Source organism: Labeo rohita, chromosome 6, assembly GCF_022985175.1.
Source record: "Labeo rohita strain BAU-BD-2019 chromosome 6, IGBB_LRoh.1.0, whole genome shotgun sequence".
NCBI classification, from domain to species: Eukaryota; Metazoa; Chordata; class Actinopteri; order Cypriniformes; family Cyprinidae; genus Labeo; species Labeo rohita.
Genome location: NC_066874.1, coordinates 8324169 through 8344497, shown reverse-complemented (window position 1 = coordinate 8344497; position 20329 = coordinate 8324169). Strand labels below are relative to the sequence as shown.

At 37.6% G+C, this 20329-nt stretch overlaps 1 protein-coding gene across 1 annotated transcript in view; it reads right to left on the bottom strand.

Moving 5' to 3' along the window:
• col5a2b (collagen, type V, alpha 2b) overlaps window positions 1-20329 on the bottom strand; it is a 33446-nt gene that overhangs the window by 5214 nt on the left and 7903 nt on the right. The window contains exons 4-51 of the mRNA XM_051113418.1: window positions 19939-19971; window positions 19449-19481; window positions 19256-19309; window positions 18941-19030; window positions 18427-18504; window positions 18277-18321; window positions 18116-18169; window positions 17910-17963; window positions 17684-17737; window positions 15752-15805; window positions 15522-15575; window positions 15379-15423; window positions 15227-15280; window positions 15080-15124; window positions 14520-14573; window positions 14244-14342; window positions 14110-14154; window positions 13847-13945; window positions 13665-13718; window positions 13444-13551; window positions 13295-13348; window positions 12833-12931; window positions 12557-12610; window positions 12158-12256; window positions 10324-10377; window positions 10051-10104; window positions 9832-9885; window positions 8389-8442; window positions 8196-8240; window positions 8001-8099; window positions 7725-7832; window positions 7325-7378; window positions 7108-7161; window positions 6857-6910; window positions 6708-6761; window positions 6507-6614; window positions 6277-6330; window positions 6087-6140; window positions 5799-5960; window positions 3639-3746; window positions 3371-3478; window positions 3227-3280; window positions 3027-3134; window positions 2845-2898; window positions 2569-2676; window positions 2432-2485; window positions 2223-2330; window positions 1518-1842 (exon numbers count right to left, since the gene is read on the bottom strand). Coding sequence (XP_050969375.1) covers window positions 1518-1842; window positions 2223-2330; window positions 2432-2485; window positions 2569-2676; window positions 2845-2898; window positions 3027-3134; window positions 3227-3280; window positions 3371-3478; window positions 3639-3746; window positions 5799-5960; window positions 6087-6140; window positions 6277-6330; window positions 6507-6614; window positions 6708-6761; window positions 6857-6910; window positions 7108-7161; window positions 7325-7378; window positions 7725-7832; window positions 8001-8099; window positions 8196-8240; window positions 8389-8442; window positions 9832-9885; window positions 10051-10104; window positions 10324-10377; window positions 12158-12256; window positions 12557-12610; window positions 12833-12931; window positions 13295-13348; window positions 13444-13551; window positions 13665-13718; window positions 13847-13945; window positions 14110-14154; window positions 14244-14342; window positions 14520-14573; window positions 15080-15124; window positions 15227-15280; window positions 15379-15423; window positions 15522-15575; window positions 15752-15805; window positions 17684-17737; window positions 17910-17963; window positions 18116-18169; window positions 18277-18321; window positions 18427-18504; window positions 18941-19030; window positions 19256-19309; window positions 19449-19481; window positions 19939-19971 — 3601 coding nt within the window. The remainder of the gene's footprint in view (window positions 1-1517; window positions 1843-2222; window positions 2331-2431; window positions 2486-2568; window positions 2677-2844; window positions 2899-3026; window positions 3135-3226; window positions 3281-3370; window positions 3479-3638; window positions 3747-5798; window positions 5961-6086; window positions 6141-6276; window positions 6331-6506; window positions 6615-6707; window positions 6762-6856; window positions 6911-7107; window positions 7162-7324; window positions 7379-7724; window positions 7833-8000; window positions 8100-8195; window positions 8241-8388; window positions 8443-9831; window positions 9886-10050; window positions 10105-10323; window positions 10378-12157; window positions 12257-12556; window positions 12611-12832; window positions 12932-13294; window positions 13349-13443; window positions 13552-13664; window positions 13719-13846; window positions 13946-14109; window positions 14155-14243; window positions 14343-14519; window positions 14574-15079; window positions 15125-15226; window positions 15281-15378; window positions 15424-15521; window positions 15576-15751; window positions 15806-17683; window positions 17738-17909; window positions 17964-18115; window positions 18170-18276; window positions 18322-18426; window positions 18505-18940; window positions 19031-19255; window positions 19310-19448; window positions 19482-19938; window positions 19972-20329) is intronic.

Genomic DNA, 20329 nt, shown 5'->3' with positions numbered 1-20329 from the left:
AGGAAGAAGGGTCTTATCTAGTGAAATGATTGGTAATTTTTTTTGGAAAATAAAAAACTGTATACTTCTTAAGCACAAAAGCTCATGTAGCACTAGCTCTGGGATGCAAGTCCACGACACTACGTACTATTGAATCACGTCGAAAGGTCACGCGGAACGTAGGCGGAACTACAGACCCAGTGTTTACAAAGCGAATGCACAAAAACTAAGGAAGTGCAAGTAAGTCAAACGCTGTTTACAAACAAAAAGGTACAACGATGTCTGATGATGCTGAAGTTGTAGGAGAAAATAAGATGGAGTTTTTCGCCATACTTTACCTTTTTGAGCCGGAGTACACAGACGATGAACTTAGACGATCCCAGAGCCTGTGCTACACAAGCTTTTGTGCTTAAGAAGTATTAAATTTTTTATTTTTCAAAAAAAATGATAGATCGTTTCGCTAGATAAGACCCTCCTCGGCTGGGATCGATTAGAGCCCTGTGAAGCTGCATTTAAACTACATTTTGGAAATTCAAATTTGGGGCACCAATGAAATCCACTATATGAAGAATAATCCTGAAATGCTTTCCTCAAAAACCATAATTTCTTCACAACTGAAGACAGAAAGACATGAACATCTTTGATGACAAGGGGGTGAGTAAATTATTTGTAAATTGTTGCTCTGGAAGTGGACTTCGCCTATAAGAATCAAGCATATGATAAGTTTTGAACAGGGTCATTTTCATAAATTAAACATTAAACATTCATAAAAAATAACATGCATTTTGTATGATCCCTTATTTTGGTAAAATAATTAACATTTTGCAGATTCTGCAAGGTGTATGTAAACTTTTGACCTCAACTGTAAATGTGATTTTTATTACCATAAGGTTTTCTCATGTTATTCCAAACCCATCTTTTTTCTTCTTAGTTATTGACTGTTTTTCCACCATAAAAGTTTATATAACTTTTCCAGTCAAATATCTAAACATCCTTAGAACAAAACTATTTACCTGAGGTGTAAAATTCCATGTCATATTAAAACTTGTTTTCAGGGAATATATTTTGAATGAAATTACCTTAAGGAAATTTGGGTTATTGCAAACCATGATGAAGAACTTAATTTTGCCTTATGTGTCATATTACAAGCATTCCAAAGCCATGCAAAAGCTCAGAACAGACTGAAATTTAAATCATTAATCTCCATAGCTCATTGAAACACAGCATGCCAAGACACATCATGTCAGGTTTGACGTCAATCACTTCAGAAGACTCTGAATATGGAGCACAAGTCATAAGAGTGGATGACTTAAATGCCTTCTGTGTTTTTTCCTACAAAAGTATGTAATTTGGGTTTAGAATGGCAAACGGGTGAGTAAATGATTATAGAACATTCTTTTTTTTTAATTACTATTCCTACAGAGATGTATCATAAATGAAAACCAAGATATACCGGTTTATACTGTACCTGATCAGGGTCAGAAAAACAAAAGCATTCTGAGCTACTTCTAAACTGTTTGTTGGTTCATCTCACTCACCGCTCTTCTTCAGAGGATAGCACTGCTTCAGGTCCTGACATGTGCGGGCAGGATACTGCCGAGTACCGTCAGGGCTGCGCATGCTGTCCAACTGACTTCCCAAGGTCTTTATAGACAAGTGAACCTCACTGTCGACCCGAACCGCCTCAGATCCATTATTGGGCCTTGCCTCGTCCTCGTTGAACTCTGGCGGGGGAGGTGGAGGTTCCTCTGGCTCAGATTCAACATCAATGTCAAAGTTTGTTCCAAAAAGGTCATCCACAGCAGCTGTAGGTGGGCCAGGAGGACCAGGGGGTCCAGGTGGGCCAGGTTCTCCAGGTGGTCCCTACAGACAGATGGGTGAATATGGTTTTTACTGAACAATAGTATTTAAACATCTAATCACATTAGCAGCATCTGGTAATTAATCATGATTATGAGTCATGAAGTACAAAGCATATCTGAGTCATTACGGGTGGAAAATTAGGATTTGGCAAAAAGAGACAGAAAAAAGCACTTTTTTAAATTGTAGATTTTCTGTTTCATCTGAGATGATGATTGAATGCACAGCCCAGCTAAAAAACAACTTAAACCAATTGCGTGCAATTTTAGCCAAGCAGCAGTGAATTGTGTCAAATGTGAAAAATGCTCAAACCCTAGTTCAGCTAAGAACAGCAAATTTATAATATACATAAAATACATGGTACACATAATCTCATGCCTCACCTCAGGTCCAAAATCTCCAGGGGCACCTCGAGTTCCAGGAGCTCCTATTGCTCCAGGTGGACCCATATCTCCTTCTTTTCCTGCTGGTCCAACTGGGCCAGGCGGTCCCTAACAATGACATGCTCAGTATTAAATTCTGTTCAGCATGCATGTGTATTGCTGGTGCTTTGACAATTCAAAGTTGAGTGATGTTTCAATGTGTAGCTCACTCTTTGCCCACTTGGTCCAATGATTCCTATGGGACCATCATCCCCTGGAGCACCCTAGAGAGAAATGATTGACACATGATTATCTGAAGATGGATATTGTACTGCTTAACAAGTAACATATTGTCTCTTATACATACAGCTGTTCCAGGTAGCCCATCGAGTCCGGTGAAGCCACGATGGCCCTTCTGACCTCTTTCACCCACATCTCCTTTGTCACCTTTGTCTCCCATTGGCCCTTGTGGTCCCTGAGGTTGATTAGAAGACATTTTGGTTGATAAGTTATTTCCACAAATTGACTTGTCATGACTACAGAGTTCATTTAATTTAAGTGCATGTCTCATTTGCTATCGTTAAATTGTATTTTACATATGAATGTAAAGTTAGCTGTATCAGTATGTAATATGCAGACATACTTTTTTTCCTCTGGTTCCTGCCTGACCATCAGGACCAGGTGGACCTCTTGCACCCTGTCAGCAAAATCACCCAATAAAAATTGAACAAAATAAAAAAAACACAATAGCTATTTTAAATCCTCATGTACGTTTATTAAACACCAATCTGCTGTGAGGTTTCAGCAATGAATATTGAAACAAACCTGATCTCCTCTCTGTCCTGGACCTCCAGGAGTCCCGACAGGTCCTTGCGTTCCTGGTGCTCCCTGACCACCTGCAAGACCTTCTGGTCCTGGGTCTCCTCTATCACCCTGAGAGCAAGTTAACACATCATTTGAACTTTGCCCTATTTGATTGAACGATTTTTTAATAAGACTGTGTCAAATGATGAATGGGTTCGTACTCTGGGTCCAATGATGCCATCAGCTCCTTGAATTCCATCAGCTCCAGCCAAACCCTAATTTAAGAAGGAATTCATCATGAAAATGTTTCTTATATATATAATCAATCATCTTTACTGTGTATTTTTCATGTTGACATCTCATACCTCTGGGCCAGCATCTCCTCTAGGTCCAGCTGCTCCTGGCAAACCAACCGGTCCAGCACCACCTTTGGTTCCGTGAGGACCCGGGGTGCCAGCTTTTCCTGGTTGACCCTTGAAAAACCAAACAGATAGTAGATGAATCAAAAAAGCTGACTTTTGGTATCATCATCTTTGACAAATTTAACAAACAACCAACTAGAGGCTGAGAAATATAATTCTAAAGACAAATTTAAAAATATTTGCTTGCATTGCAAGCAAAGTGGTGACCTACCCCAGGTCCAGGAAGGCCAGCCATACCACGCTCTCCTCTCATTCCAGGAAGACCTACAAGTCCCCTCTGTCCTGAAGTTCCACCAGGTCCTGGTGGCCCATCTGGGCCCTATTTTAAGTTAAAGAAAATATGCATTTTAGATACAGTATTAAAATGAATTCATTTTAATTCTGTAGTATATAACAAATAGAGTTTGTTTTTTCATTTATAATTTATAGGCGCTTTCACACCACGTAGTTGTAAGAACTCAATTCTGGGAACTAGCCAGCAGGGTGGTTCCTAGAGAACCAGTTTCCTCCTCAGGCTATTTTCCTGGTTGCATTTACAATTGCAGCAGGAACGCTGAAGCAGCCGGAAACAAAGTGAATGGAGTCAACGTCAACAACCGTGATCAGAGCTCTTTGTGTTGTGTTTCATGGGTTTTTTGATAATGGAGATGGAATGTAAATGCACAACTTACGTGATTAAAAAAGCACGAAAATTTGACTGAGTCTCATATGCCATCTTGTAGAGATACATATTATCGAGATTTTAGAAAAGAACACAATGCTGCAGACAACAGGTGGCTAAATGCCATTATTATCCCTTTTTTTCCACGTTTGTGGAGTAAATATTTTTCTTGGCTTCTTAAAAATACTGGGTAGCATGTGTTGCCTATGCGTTTGGCCAGTCAGCGTACACTTAAGTCACTGGTAGTTCCTACAGAACTGTTTTAGACAAAACTGAAATATGTACATTGCATAAGTATTCATACCCTTAGCTCAGTACTTGGCTGAAGCACCTTTACAGCCTTAAGTCTTGTTGGGTATGATGCGACAAGCTTTGCACATCTGCATTTGGCAATTATGTGCCATTCTTCACCTCACCTCTTCACCTTTCAAGCTCTGTCAGCTTGGATGGGGGCAGACACACATTTTCAGGTTTCACCAGAAATGTTTGATTGGGTTAAAGCCCAGGCTCTGGCTGTGTGCTTAGGGTCATTGTCCTGTTGGAAGGTAAACCTTCTGCCCAGTCAGAGGGTCTTAATACTCTGGACAGGGTTTTCACTAAGGCTATCTCAAAATTTTGGTGCACTGAGTTTTTCTTTTACTCTGATGAGGCCCTCAGTCCCTGCCACTGAAAGACAACCCCAAAGCCTGAGGCTGCTACCAGCACACTTTACTTCTGGGATGGTACTGTGCAGGTGATGAGCAGTGCCTGGTTTCCTTCAAACATGATGCTTGGAACTGAGGTTCATCAGACCAGAGAATCTTGTTTCTCACAGTCTGAGGGTCCTTTAGGTGCTTTTTTGCAAATTCCAAGTATGTTTTCATGTGTCTTCACTGAGGAGAACATTGAGTTTGGGCACACCGCCATAAAGACCAGATTGATAGAATGTTACAGTGTTTGTCCTTCTGTAGATTTCTCCTATCTGATCATATAACCATGGAGCTCAACTAGAATGACCATCAGGATCTTCGTCGCCAGTATAACCAAAGCCATTCTCCATCAATTGCTCAGTTTGGCCAGGAGGCCAGCTCTAGGAAGAGTCCTGGTTGAAGACTACATGCTTCTGTGAACCTTCAACGCAGCAGACTTTTTTCTGAACTTATTCCCAGATGTGTGGCTTGACGCAATCCTGTCTCTGAGCCCCTACCTTTGGTCTTGGTTTTTGCTCTGATATGCATTTTCAGCCGTTTTATTAAGACGTGTGTGTCTTTTCAAATCATACTCATACAACTGAATTTGCCACAGGTTAACTTCACTCGAAGTGTAGTAAGATCTACAAGTGATATGAATGCTCCTGAGCTAAATTTCAAGTGTCCCATATAAGGGTATGAATACTTATGCAATGTAAGTTTTTTATTTTTAAAAGATTTGCAAAGATGTTAAAAACCTGATTTGTTTGCTTTGCCATTGTGGTGTATGGAGTGTGAGGAAAAAAGTAATTTAAACCAGTTTAACATAAGGCAGCAACATAACAAAACGTAAAAAATGAAGGTGTATGAATACTTTCGCAAGGCACTGTACACTCTTAGTTCCTGCAGTGTGAACATGCCAAAAAGTGTACATTTCCACCAATAGGACCTATGAAAAGGTTCCTCCGGTGTGAAAGCCCCTAATGACCAGCCAAAAACCATCCTGCAAAGATTAAAATAAGAGTAATAAGGTATCACATACTGGCAGTCCGTCCTCTCCTGGTTCACCTTTGTCTCCAGGGCTACCAACAGGTCCAGGGTTTCCACGCTCCCCCTGGCGACCAGGACCTCCAGGTTCTCCTAGAAGCCCAGGAGGGCCCTCTTTACCTGGGGCTCCAATAGGACCAGGCTCTCCAACTGGACCCTGGAAAAAATATCAGTGTAAGAGTCCATATACTTTTTATTGGTCGAATCCAACAAATACGATTTGAAGAACTAGCTGTGTTAAGCACTGCTTTGTGGGTTAAATCCGTATTATGGAATCACTCACAGCAGAGCCTGGTGGGCCGACACCTCCTGGGGATCCTGGAAAACCACTGGGACCCTTTTAGAAAAAAGGAGAAAGCCAAAGAGGATTCCACAAAAAGTGAGAAGAAAAAGACGTAAGAGGAATCGGTAAGTAACTGAGCATTTCTGAGTATGTTTAAGTTGAGAAACAATGATACAATTTTGATACTTACAGCTGCTCCTTGAGTTCCTCTGCCACCTTTGAGGCCTGTAATTCCAACCACTCCCTAAAAAAAGCACTATGTTTATACATGTTTTTTTTTTCTTAAGGGACCAATATAGTCTATACATATACACGTTACCATTCAAAAGTTGGGTTATATATAATCTGTAATTACTGTAACTGTACTATTCTTTACTCTCACGTTTGATAAAACATTCATATTTCAATCGTTTTGCTCACCTGTGGTCCAGGTTTTCCAGCCATTCCCTGAGGCCCTGGAGACCCTCCCTCTCCCTTTGCACCTTCCTCTCCAGTTTCACCTTTAACTCCAGGCTGACCATCAGGACCCTAGCACAAAAACATGACCATATTTACAACTTATAACACATTATATCAGAGAAACATGTCTTCATGGGTGGATGAATGGATGGATGGACTTACAGGGGGTCCAGCAAACCCAACAGGACCAGTAGGGCCTGGTTCACCAGGTGAGCCCTAAAACGCAATAAATCAATGGAATTGTGAAAAACATGAGAAAAGAACTTCAGCAAACATAGTCAGGTTTTCTCATGGTAACTTGCTCTACTCACAGCCATTGCTCTGGAGCCTGGAGATCCAGAAGGGCCTCTTGGGCCTTGTTCTCCCTGTAATTGAACAATCAGTTCTGAGTACATCTAAGCAGCAACAGCTGTAAAATGTACTTTTTAATCAGTTCTTTTAAGAAATGGAAGAAACATCAAAGTCTTAGTATTGTGGAAATAAACACCACAAGAAGAACAGATGGGATTAATTAACCACTTAGCCAAATCGATTTGAAAAAAGTAATAGAAAAAAATCAAACCTTCTCCCCAGGTGGGCCAGCTGGTCCAACAGGTCCAACAGGACCAGGTAATCCCTACAGACATTAATGACATAATTTAGTGACAGTATTTAGTGTTTTTGTAACCCCTGCTGCATTAAGAAATGTATAATGAATTTGAATATGGATATTTCTGAATTCAGAATTATTGACTAGCAGGTTAAATTTTTCCAGTAAATTATGGCTCTGTGTCACTCACTCTAGCCCCATCGTTCCCAGCCGCCCCTTCTGCTCCTCTGTCACCCACTGCACCCTGAGAAAACAGATAAAGAGTATTAAAACAGGTTTTGTGCAAATCGATAAGAAAAACTGAGAGTTCTGCTTGATGCATCCTTCTCTACCTCACAACACCACACAGAAAATGTTTCACAGATAATATAGAGAATATTAACTTTCTGCCTGAGGATATTAGCGAGTGATCCAGTATGTCAACCGTCTTGCCAAACAGAGTTTTACCCACCAAGATGTTTAATATATGCAACACTGTTGCACTGATTGCAAAGAATGAAAGTAAAATATACTGTATTTGTTATGCATGTGCAAATGTTAAAAATGATTAAGCAGACCCATTTTCTCTTATCTCTCAAAACCACACTCACACTTTCTCCTTTAGGCCCGGCTGGTCCAGTTATGCCTCTCTCTCCTGGCATGCCTTGTAGACCTGTTGGTCCTGGTTCTCCAACAATTCCAGCTGGGCCTGGTTTACCCTGCACAGCCATTAACGTGTATCAAAATTATAATATTGTTGTACACAAAACATTAGGTTAATGTATTCTTTATATATGCTATAGTTATAGTAAGTATAGTAAGTGGTGTTATTTCACTCTTAGGAATTAAATGCATGATGCATGAGTGAGTAAAAATCTGGCTCTAACCTTGGGACCATCAGGTCCAGGGGTTCCTGGGCTTCCTTTGGATCCTGGTAAGCCATTAGGTCCAGGTTCACCTCTCTCTCCTGGGGTTCCACGTTCACCCTACAAATAGAACGGATAAAAACACTGGGAGATTGAGAGTGTGCACTTCTAAATGCTGTGCACTGATACACTGAAGTATAAGTACAATAGGCTCACCCTTGGACCAGTCTGCCCTGCGCCACCAGCCTCTCCATGGATACCCTGAGGGGAAAAAAATAAAAGTCATAAGATTCTTTGATAATTCCCATTCTCAGTCAATTTGTGTTTTTCCTCACCAGCAGAAACGACACTCAGTAAAGACTAGAATACAGCATATAGGTAAAAGAGCACAAAGAAATGAAGAACGCACCTCATCACCAGGTTTTCCTGACTCTCCTGGTGGGCCTGGGGGTCCAGGCAAACCCTAAAATTTTAGCATAATAAAAGATGTTACTCTTCCAGGAATAAATCCTATCAAATTTGCTTACAGAGTTGAGGTTAAAAGTTTACATACACCTTCCAGAATATGCTTTTAATATTAATTATTTTGCCAAAATAAGAGGGATCATACAAAACGCATGTTATTTTTTTATTTAGTACTGACCTGAATAAGATATTTCACATATGCAACTATTACAGAAGGTTCAAACGCTCACTGATGTTTCAGAAGGAAACACAGTTCATTAAGAACAGGGGGGTTAACACTTTTTGAATTTGAAGATCAGGGTAAATGTAACTTATTTTGGCTTCAGGGAAACATGTAAGTATCTGTAGCTTCTGAAGGGCAGTACTAAATGAAAAAAATATGATATTTAGGCAAAATAAGAAAAATGTACACATCTTCATTCTGTTCAAAAGTTTACACTCCTGGCTCTTAATGTGTCATTTTCCTTCTGGAGCATCAGTGAGTGTTTGAACCTTCTGTTATAGTTGCATATGAGTCCCTCAGTTGTCCTCAGTGTGAAAAGATGGATCTCAAAATCATACAGTCATTGTCAGAATAGGTTAAAATACACAAAAATGCTGAAAAACCAAAGAACTTGTGGGACCTGAAGAATTTTTCTGAAGAGCAGCGGGCAGTTTAACTGTTCAGGACAAACAAGGGACTCATGAACAACTATCACTAAACAAAAAAAAAAACACTCAGGTAACAACACAGTATCAACACAGAATCAAGTGCATGTAAACTTTTGAACAGGGTTATTTTTATAAATTCAACAATTATTTTCTTATGTGAATTATATGTAAACGTCTTTTATGTGAAATAGCTTATTCAGGTCAGTACTCAATAAAAAATAACATGCATTTTGTATGATCTCTCTTATTTTGGTAAAATAATTTACATTTTGCAGATTCTGCAAGGTGTATGCAAACTTTTGACCTCAATTGTATGTAAAATATTTAAGGATCACATATATATTTTATTTTTGTCCCTGAGGTCTACGTGTATTCATACCAAAAATCATTTAGATAACAACCAGATGCTGAAACAACATTTGACAGATTTTCCCACATTTTATAATCTTGACTGCCTAGACAAAATTATTTAACACCCATTGTTAATGTGGGCAAAAATCCTAAGATTTCAGAATGAACTGATTTTGCTTGATTTTGTCTTTTTGGACTAGGGAGGACGTTTTGAGGCCTAAAACCTGCAGTTTGTTGTCTTTGTACATCAATCTCATTTAAATTAAAAATTCAAGGACAATTTTTCAAGATACGGGCCCTTTAAAGCATTTGAAAATTGGTTGTGTTGACAGTGAGGGCAATGTTTGAAGTAATCTCTGACTGAAACCGAAAAAAAAGAACATACTTGGAAGCCAGTTAGTCCAGGAGGTCCCTGTTCTCCTCTCTTTCCTGCTACTCCCTGAAAAGAAATACAAAAACCCCAAGCGTATGTTGTAAGAGCCTCCTCTTAATACTGCACCACTCAGCTGTATTACCTAAGATACCTAAGAAATTAACCAACCAAAATATACAGAAAATGTAAATAACCATAAAAGTGCCTTAAATGATTAATTGGAAGACTCACAGGAGGTCCTGGAGTTCCTGCTGGACCTTCTTCTCCCTCTTTTCCATTAGGACCCTGCAGGAATCATACCATCACATCAAATCACAATGACTGACTTGACTTTTAAATCACTACACTATACAATACCAGCACTGACAGGCCATTGAAATACTACAACAGAAGCATTTACGCAAAAAAAAAGAATGGCATTTATAATAGCTTGTTGTGAAATGTTACAGTATGGTTTAAGGTCGTCAAGACAATGTTGCACCATAATTGCAAGCCAGGACTCACTCTTTGTCCTGAAGCTCCTGGTGATCCTATCTCTCCTGCTTTCCCTGGATCACCCTGAATATTCAGAAAGATAATTTCATAATAGGAAAGCATAAGTTAAAGGGGAAAATCATCACATGAAACTTTATAACTGCCCATAAAAACATGATAAAAGTCAGTGTCTTAAACTCTCTCTCTGTCTTACGGATTCTTTTTAGTATGGGGAGAGTGGGGTAAGTTGAGCCAGGGATAAGTTGACACTTTTACTGTCATGTGACCATGTATTTTGCAATCACACATAATTTCTGCCAGACTGCGAAAAGGAGAAACACATGGGAGGAGTGGAAGGCACCCATTCATTTTAAGAACTGTTTTTGGCTTGTCAAAGTAAAATTTTAGCATAACAGATGTAATGGTTGTTACATCAAAGCAAATTTATCCAGGTCTAAAATTATTTATGAGGCATATAGGTGATTTAGCAACATATAAAACCATGCAAATCATTTAGCTAAATATTAGCCTGAACTGGTAAGCTAGCTAATTTCTTCTAAAATGTCAGCTATGGGGCAAAATGAGCCAGATGCTGTGGGGTAAATTGAGCCAAGACTTTAATTTACCCCACCATATGGTATTGAAGTTAAGTTAAATCTCTTAAGTGTAAACTGGTATTGTGGTATTACGCAACTGGTTTAGTTTATCATATATTCAGTGACACTCATTCCTTGATTCAGATTTAGTTTTTATTTAATTTTACTCAACAAACTCTCTGTTTAGTCTGTTTTTGGGAAGGTTAAAACTTTGGTGTTCAACATATTGCTTCAGAAATGCAAACAATTAAAGATTGAAAAAGTAACTTCATTTGTTTTTGTTTTTTCCATGTAGGTTAGCTTTAAGAAAAGAAATATGACTGTTTGTAAAATGAAATTTGATTATTAAGTTAGTTTTTAAAAGAGGTAAATTATCTTTAAAATTTTGCATGGGTTTGAATCAGATGTAGTCAGATGGTCAGTTTTCACCCAGATGGTTCATCTTACCCACTGACTCGGGTCAACTTACCCCTAAACTGGGGCGAATCGAGCCACAGGAACACTTTTTTATAACAAGCCGTAATTGTAGAATTCTTCAGGAAACATCCTGAAATTACTTACATACTTTCATTGCACTTCTGCCTCATTTTCCCTTATCTTGAGGACCGCATAAGTAAAAAATTGCTCATCTTACAATCTCGCCTACATTTTAATATAATAACTACAATATTAATGGGTAATTCACCCATTAGAGGCACTTTTGTCTACTGAAAAGACTTCAAATAATGCTTTATATATATATATTAAAACATTTATAACATTCTGAAATAAAGATCTTTCCCACATTTTATAATCGTATAATACAAACCAATTCAGTTTTCTAGCAACCAACCAATTAACTTTAATGCACAAAATCTGAAAACTGATTGCTAAAAATAGCTATAAACTGTACACATACATACTAAATTAATTAACTGAAAATATATTTTTTATAGTTAATATGAGTTCTTAAAAAAGATTTTCCCTGATTTTTAACACTTATAGGGGAAGTTGAAATGTCAGAGCAGCAGACAAGCCCAAAATAGTGTATTTCTGGTAAATGTAACATGTAAACAGTCTTAAAAATGAGAAAGACTATTAATGTGGTAATAAAAATGAAATTTGTTATAATATATTTTTTGAAATTAGACTGCAAAGTCCCCCTTATATCTCCTTGATACTCATTGCTCCAAAAGTGTTAAGATATACAGTATGACACATGTCAATAGTATTTAGAATATCATCTTATGGCTTTTTTTAATAAATAAAAACATATAGTAGGGAATTACACTGAAGCCTTTAGGTCCGGGCAGGCCCATGGTTCCAGCTGCACCTCTGGTTCCCGTAGACCCAGCTGTACCTGGATTCCCATCATCTCCTGGTGCTCCCTAAGAAAAAAAAACACTATCCTCATTAGAAACTGAGGTGGCAGAACTCACGCAAGTGTTATTTTTAATGCATAATGATTCTGATCTGTTCAGCCTAAACAGTAGGCAAATCTAAAATGCTAATTCCAGAAGGATGTAAGTTTACATGTGTGTAGTTCATCTAATTTTCCCAAGGAAATTCCCAGAGGATTCACTGCTTTAGATAGGACTACCAACTGAGGAGTTCAAAGGTCTTTTTTAAGAGGATTTAAAATAGGAAGTAATAACAAGATTACATTAGATGAAGCATGCATATATTACCTGTGGGCCTATCTTCCCCTCTGCACCTTGCATTCCCAGAATGCCAGTCAAGCCCTAAAGATACATGACATATAATACGTGAACACCTTTAATAATGTGGACTCAGTACCATCTGAGTAAATTAAAAGTACCAGCAATATCATGCACTACTGTCAAAACAAGTCACAAAGTCTGTGTAAGCACAGAACAGACTTTATAACAGCATGGCACTATATATAGGGTGTGCTGCAAAACATGATACGAAATACAGATATACAGAACATCAATTTTACTAACCCTCGCCCCTGTAATTCCTGCTTCCCCAGGTCGGCCAGGGTCTCCATTCGTACCTTTAGCCCCTGATGAACCTGGGACACCACGTTCACCCTGTGCACCCTGGAAACAATACAGAGAGAATATAGTTTGGGCAAGGAATGATATTGGGAATACAAATTAATAATTTTGATCTCATTTGTTATCGTAAGTTAATACATTAACAAACTTACAATGAGTAATTCATTTTCATAGCATTTTGTTAAAGTTATTAAAATGTGCATGTTAGTTCAGAGTGCATTAAATAATGTTAACATTATACAACTTAACAGATACAACTCAGTTTTAAAATGTAGTAAATGTTAAGATTAACTAAGATTAATAAATGTTTTAGAAGTGTTCTTTGACAATAGATATGCTGGGGTGTTCTTGCCAATGTTAGGGGCCTTTAAAACCTTACTGATCACTATTTAGTATGTTTCTAACCTTTTGACCTGGCAAACCATCAGCTCCTGGGAACCCACGGTTGCCTGGAGCTCCCTTGAAAAATATAAAACATTAAATATTATTGTACAGAACAAACATGTAAAGAAGTAGCAATAGTTGGTTGTTCACAATAATGTAATGGCACTCACTCTTTCTCCAGCTGGGCCTGGGGCTCCAATAGCCCCCGTGTCTCCTCTTGGGCCTCGCTTTCCTTCTTCTCCCATCGGCCCCATTTCTCCTTGAACTCCAGGTGTGCCCTACAACAAAAGATATTCAATTTCACCATTGGATGAATGTGCTGATGGCAGTATTTCTCTCTAACAATTATGAGAAAATTATTTTTAGACACCTAAATGTTGTAAATACTTACAGGTTCTCCTTTAGCACCAGGTTCTCCTTTAAACCCAGGAGAACCTAAGTCGCCCTAAGAGATACATGAAATGCATGAATTTGCATAGTATGTTTGATCAATGTATCATCATGTCAAATATACACACAGAAAAAAAGTGATTTCCACTATGGTTATACTATTCAAATTTGCACTGTCATTACCAGTTGGCCCTTGGCTCCTGGAAGTCCAGTTGATCCTTGAGGTCCAGGTGGGCCAGGCTGTCCAATCAGTCCAACAGGGCCCTGCACACCTGGGATTCCCTACAATGAATAAATTAAGAAGGAAGTTGGGGTTTCTACAAATCCATAACCCGAAGAATGAGCAACAATGGCAATTCTGCCTTTTTCTGAATTTGAATAAGTAAATCGGAGTAATAAGCAGTATGTTAAGTTGCATCCTTTTGATGAGTGTTTTAGATACTTACTGCTGGCCCTTTAACTCCAGGAGTGCCATCTGTTCCTGCTGGTCCCTAAAAATAGCATTAACATTATAGAGGTCATTCAAAACACAAATCATTAAAACATAGCATTTTAAAGGGCAGGGCAGGTGAGACAGCACCTGGTTGCCCTGTGGTCCTGGTGAGCCTTGCCGGCCTGGTTCACCCCTTGGGCCTTGGGGTCCACTGGTACCTCGTGGGCCTGTGGCTCCTGCTTCACCCTGCACAATGTTTACAAAAGAATATGTTTCATTCCTCAATCTTTGTACTTGCCATAAATTCTGAATAAAAAACTATAATAATAAAAACTAAATAAAAAATAAAAACTAAATAATAAATAAAAACTATAATAATGTATCAAAAAGTTTGGATAACACGTAATCATGAATCAGACATACCTTCATGCCTGGGCCACCAGGAAATCCTGGGGTTCCAATAATTCCCATGGGACCCTTTAAATTACATAAGTGTCAGGTTAGATAACATATCAGTCCTTATTAATAAAACACAGAACATAATCCCCATATTTGAAGATAATTGCAGATATACAGTACCCTTCAAAACTAACACTTCATTCAGCCAGGATGCATTAAATTGACCAGAAGTCACAATTAAAGACTTATAATGTTACAAAGATTTCTATTTTTAGTAAACACTGTTCTTTTGAACTTCCTATTCATCAAAGAATCCTGAAAAACATGCATTAGGGTTTCAACAGAAATATTAAGCAGCACAAAAGCAATATTATTTCACAAGATTGCGATTTTTAGGCATTTAATAAATGCATAATTGGCGAACATAAGAGACGTTTTTTAAAAGCATTACAAAAATCAAAATAACACCAAACCTTTAAATGGTAGTTTGACTTTTAAGGTATTTGGTTAGAAGTAAATGTGTAGATGGTGTGATCTAAGTAGATAAATGAGAACTAATAGAGGGGTTACTGTCATTCACATACCAATGGACCTGGTTTTCCCACATTTCCTGAAAGACCACGTCTTCCCTGCAAACAGAAAGCATTTTGATTTATTGATTAAAGCAAATTAAAGCAAACAGTTTTAATATAACACCAGCAAATCAAATTTGCTGAACATTAATCACTTACCACAGGCCCTGTCGTACCAATGCGTCCTCTCTCACCAGGCATACCAATGGGGCCCTTTAAAGTACAATATTAGTGTAATTTAGTAAAATCTAATAAAGATCAGTTTAAATGAAACATCACATTCAGAATTGGAATCACAAAGTGTACCATACCGGTGCACCCACAAGTCCCATGCCTCCAGGAGATCCTGATTCTCCCTTTGATAATGAGAAGAAAGTGGCATTTACTAAGACAATCAAACCACGGGAACCCAAGTTTAAGAAAACTTTTATGTGAATTTGCTGTGACTTCTGACCTTTGACCCCACAGCACCTGGTTCTCCTTTCCCTCCCAGTAGACCTGAGTGACCCTAAAATGGGGATGGGATTCATCAGTTTTACACTGTGTGTGAAACTGTCTTCAAAGCAAAATTAATACATTACATGAAAACACACTTGGTTTGTACATATTATAATAACATATCCTAATAAAAGTAAATAGTGATCAGTGCAAAGAGTGAAATCATACAGTCCTAATCTAACCCACCTTTTCACCTTTCATCCCAGGTTGACCTGGTAGTCCCGGAAACCCTCTGGAGCCCTATGAAACAAATCATCACCAGTAAGGATGCACTAAGCATTTAACGTGGGAATTTTGGAGGTTGTGCGTAAATTATAGCATTTGATACATCTAATGTTTTCATTTGTGTAAGGATAGAGATACACAGGAGTTCAATCTGTGAGCTACTAGTTGGCCCCATGTAGTCTTGCAATTTGTGTTAAAGGAGAAGTCCACTTCCAGAACAACAATTCACAAATAATTTACTCACCCCCTTGTCATCCAAGATGTTCATGTCTTTCTGTCTTCAGTCGTAAAGAAATTATGATTTTTAAGGAAAGCATTTCAGGATTTTTCTCCATATAATAGACTTCATTCAACTTCCAAAATGTAGTTTAAATGCAGCTTCAAAGGGCTCTAAACAATCCCAGCCGAGGAAGAAGGGTCTTATCTAGCGAAACGATCGGTCACTTTTTTCAGAAAATAAAATTTTTTATACTTTTCAAGCAGAATAGCTTGTGTAGCACAGGCTCTGGGATGCACATTCACTACTGAATTGTGTCGAAAGGTCACACGGAACAACAGACCCAGTGTTTAAAAAGCGAATGCGTAAGAAAGTGCAAGTAAGTTTGTAAATGCTGTCTCACCTCACATCTTACCTGACAAGTTTTCGGGTTTGAATTGTTCGTTCATCACGTGACAGCCCCATAAGATGAACAAACGACTCAAAAAACCCGAAGACTCGAAACAGGTGAACTAATTTCAGTACAGAACCTAATAGGATGTTACGCATGTGCGACTGAACGAATCACTCCCTGAGATGACTCGTTTTTCCCAAGTCACATTGAAGATTCATTCAAAATGAAAGAATCGTTCAAGAACGACCCATTACTAATACGACCCATTACCTCCCAGAGCCTGTGCTACACACAATTACTGATCGTTTCCCTAGATAAGACCCTTCTTCCTTGGCTGGGATCATTTAAAGTCCTTTGAAGCTGCATTTAAACTACATTTTGGAAGTTCAATATCCAAGTCCATTATATGGAGAAAAATCCTGAAATGCTTTCCGTAAAAAACTATAATTTCTTCACGACTGAAGACAGAAAGACATGAACATCTTGGATGACAAGGGGGTGAGTAAATTATCTGTAAATTGTTCTGGAAGTGGAGTTTTCCTTTAAGTTCTTTTCCCGCCCTCAAATTAATTAGTCGTTGTTTATATCTGTGTTTAATTAGCCATCATCTGTTTAAACTGCACTTTTTCAGTTTCACTTTTTTTCTCTCTTCTCACTTGTTCTTTCTTGTGTACTGCATCTTGTAATTATTATAAATCAGTTACACTGTAATTAAAGCCTTTGATTTGTATTTGAGCCTGTCTGACACTGTGGTCTGGAACTCCTCAAGATTGCTTCACAGCCTGTACATCAGTTTCTTATCAGAAAGAGCATGTTTTAGTATTTTTGTATTTAGTTCAGCGGTCATATTTCTTGTTTCCAGACATCCCAGAAGATTGTGGAACAAATTATTGTCAGATATTACACTGTTTATAACTCAAACCAAAATGTCAGGGTTTGGCTGGTTAACATGGCTCATTTCGCCTATCCTGTTTAATGCCAGATCTATAATATTCTCAGGGCAGACGCATCTTTTTAGGCCATACAAAAACAAAGCAGCACACTATTTATTATGATCCCACCTATTAAGGTTAGAACAAGTGAAGCAGATCTTAAAAAGGCACATATTTAGAAGTCTAAGAGTTAAATCAAAGAGGCTTTGCTCTTACATTCAAAAACAACTAGATGCAGTGCAAAAGAACAAAGCATTGCTTTTAAAACTTGAATCACTGACAAAACAGTGATATGTATCACAATGAAACTTTTTCATAGAATATAATCCAAAACAGCAGCATTGTCTTACTGGAGAGCCAGGGAATCCTTTTTCTCCTGTATTTCCAGGGGGCCCAGGCTCACCCTATAAAGAGGAACAGGCTTGTGTTATCAAAAGCAGAAAGAAAATCAACTTACTTATATTAGATGTGTTCAAAATAGCATTTTTGAGAAGATTTGACAACACATTGTACATACTACTTCACACAATGATGTTTAAATAATAAAATCACTGGGCAAATTGTTGGTCTACTCACATCTGCTCCAGGTTTTCCTGGAGGACCATCTGGTCCCCTTGGACCAAAAGAGCCCTACAGAGAAAAAAAAAATATACTAAGTGACATCTTTGTTTTTTTAACTGCATGGCATGGAGAGTTTCTCTGATGAATATTAGATTAGAATATTTTTCAGATTATTTATCATGCTTTACACATTAGATAATTCTCTACATTTTTGGTCTTACCATAGGTCCAGGATCACCCGCATCTCCTGGCGCACCTTGTGCTCCTGTTGGCCCCTGAGTGACAGAGAAAAAAATGGAAATTTGGAAAAACACCCAAGGTGAAAAAAAAAAATCGAAAGACATTCATTGCATATACACAACGCCAATCTTGCAAAACTTACTGGTGGGCCTGCTGGGCCTGGATGACCTCTTGGTCCTGATTCACCCTGATCCGAATAAATACATTTTATCTCTGTTTAGTGGTTCTGTATGGCAATCCAGCTAATATATATTCATAGAAAAGTCATTTCTGAATGCGTAAAGATCTTTACCGGTGCTCCAGAGACGATCGCCGACATTCCAAGCTTCCCATTATGAAATCCAGAGGCCATTTGAGAAGCAAACTGACTCTGTAAAATATAAATTAAATTTAAATTTGAATTAAAAAGTGTAACCATGACACCCTTTGTTGTTACTACACATTTTTAGACAGATAAATGTATAGTACTGTATGTAAAAAAAAAAAAAAAAAAAACATACAGGCAAGTTTTTGAAAAACCCTACAGGATCAAGGCTGGATTTTGTGGGTTTGCTTATGTTTGGTATTGTCACTGAAAATGGTAATTAAAAACTATTTTTGTTTTGTTTTTGTTATTTGTTGAAAGAAAAGAGCGATTATGTTTTGCCTAAAACCTTTTTAACACCTATAGATTTAAAAAAAAATCTTTTTACCACTTTATCCTGATTAGTGATAACATTCATCATATATTCAGATTAGACAAGCACATTTACAGATACAGGACACAAATACAGGACAACAAAACTTGGACAGATAATATTACTCACCCCAGGCAGTGCATTGCCTGCAGGACCAGGCTCACCTGGCGTGCCTGGGACACCTGGTTCTCCATCAAAACCAGGTGGACCTGGGACACCCTTCATAAAAAATATTGAAAGTCACAATTTAACAATTCAGCTGTTATTTACTACATTTTGACTCTGCGTTAATTCAAAGTACATTGATGAGCCACAATTTACAGTACATTCCATGCATCAGAAAGAAAGCCACTATTTGTACATAATTTTAATGTGTTCCTAGGGTGAAACAGTCACAGAACAGAATATAAATTACTATATAGGCTATTGGATTATGTCACATACTCGTCTTCCTTTGCTTCCTGGATATCCTGGTCGGCCATCTACTCCTGGGGGACCCTGTTTGGTGTGACACACAAGATAATGGACTTCACTTTGATTGACATTTCAAAGAATGGGGTTTCTGGGGAAAAATGAAAGATTAGAGGTATATGTATGTGTGTGTGTGTGTGTGTGTGTGCATGCATTATTTTTTCACCATTGGTCCTGGGCGTCCAGGTATTCCCACAATCTAAAATAAAAAAAGAATCAAATATATTCAAGATAATAAAATAGCATGAATCTGTATATATGCAAATATGTGACCACAAAACCAGTCATAAAGGTAGATTTTTTTTATTTATACATCATCTGAAAGCTGAATAAATAAGCTTTCCATTGATGTCTGGTTTGTTAGGACAATATTTGGCTGAGACACAAATATTTGAAAATCTGAGGGTGCGAAAAAAAATCTAAATATTGAGAAAATCACCTTTAAAGTTGTCCAAATATAATTATAATTATAGTAGGAAATTTCTGAAATATCTTCACAGAGCATGATCTTTACTTAATATTCTAATGATTTTTGGTATAAAAGAAAAATTGATCATTTTGACTCATACAATGTTTTTTTTGGCTATTGCTACAAATATACTCGTGCTACTTAAGGGTTACATATGATGGACAGAAGCATCTTATTATAGACTCACATAAGGAATGTCACCAGGTTCACCTTTCTGGCCCTGAAATCAAAACAAAACATGCAGGACTAATCAGTACTTTATTAATATTAATTTGTGATTAAATATATTACAAAAAATATATATATATATATATATATACATATATTCACTACCGTTTAAAAGTTTGGGGTCAGTACATTTTTATTGTTTTTTTTTTTTTTTTTTTTTTTTAAGAAATTAATACTTTTATTCACCAAGGATGTATTAAGTTAATAATTAAAAGTTTATTAAAAGTTAATCATAAATAATTTACATTGTTATAAAATATTTATATTTTGAATAAACACTGTACTTTTTAAACTTGTTATTCATGAAAGAATCCTGAAAAAAAAAAAAAAAAAAAAAAAAAAAATCACAG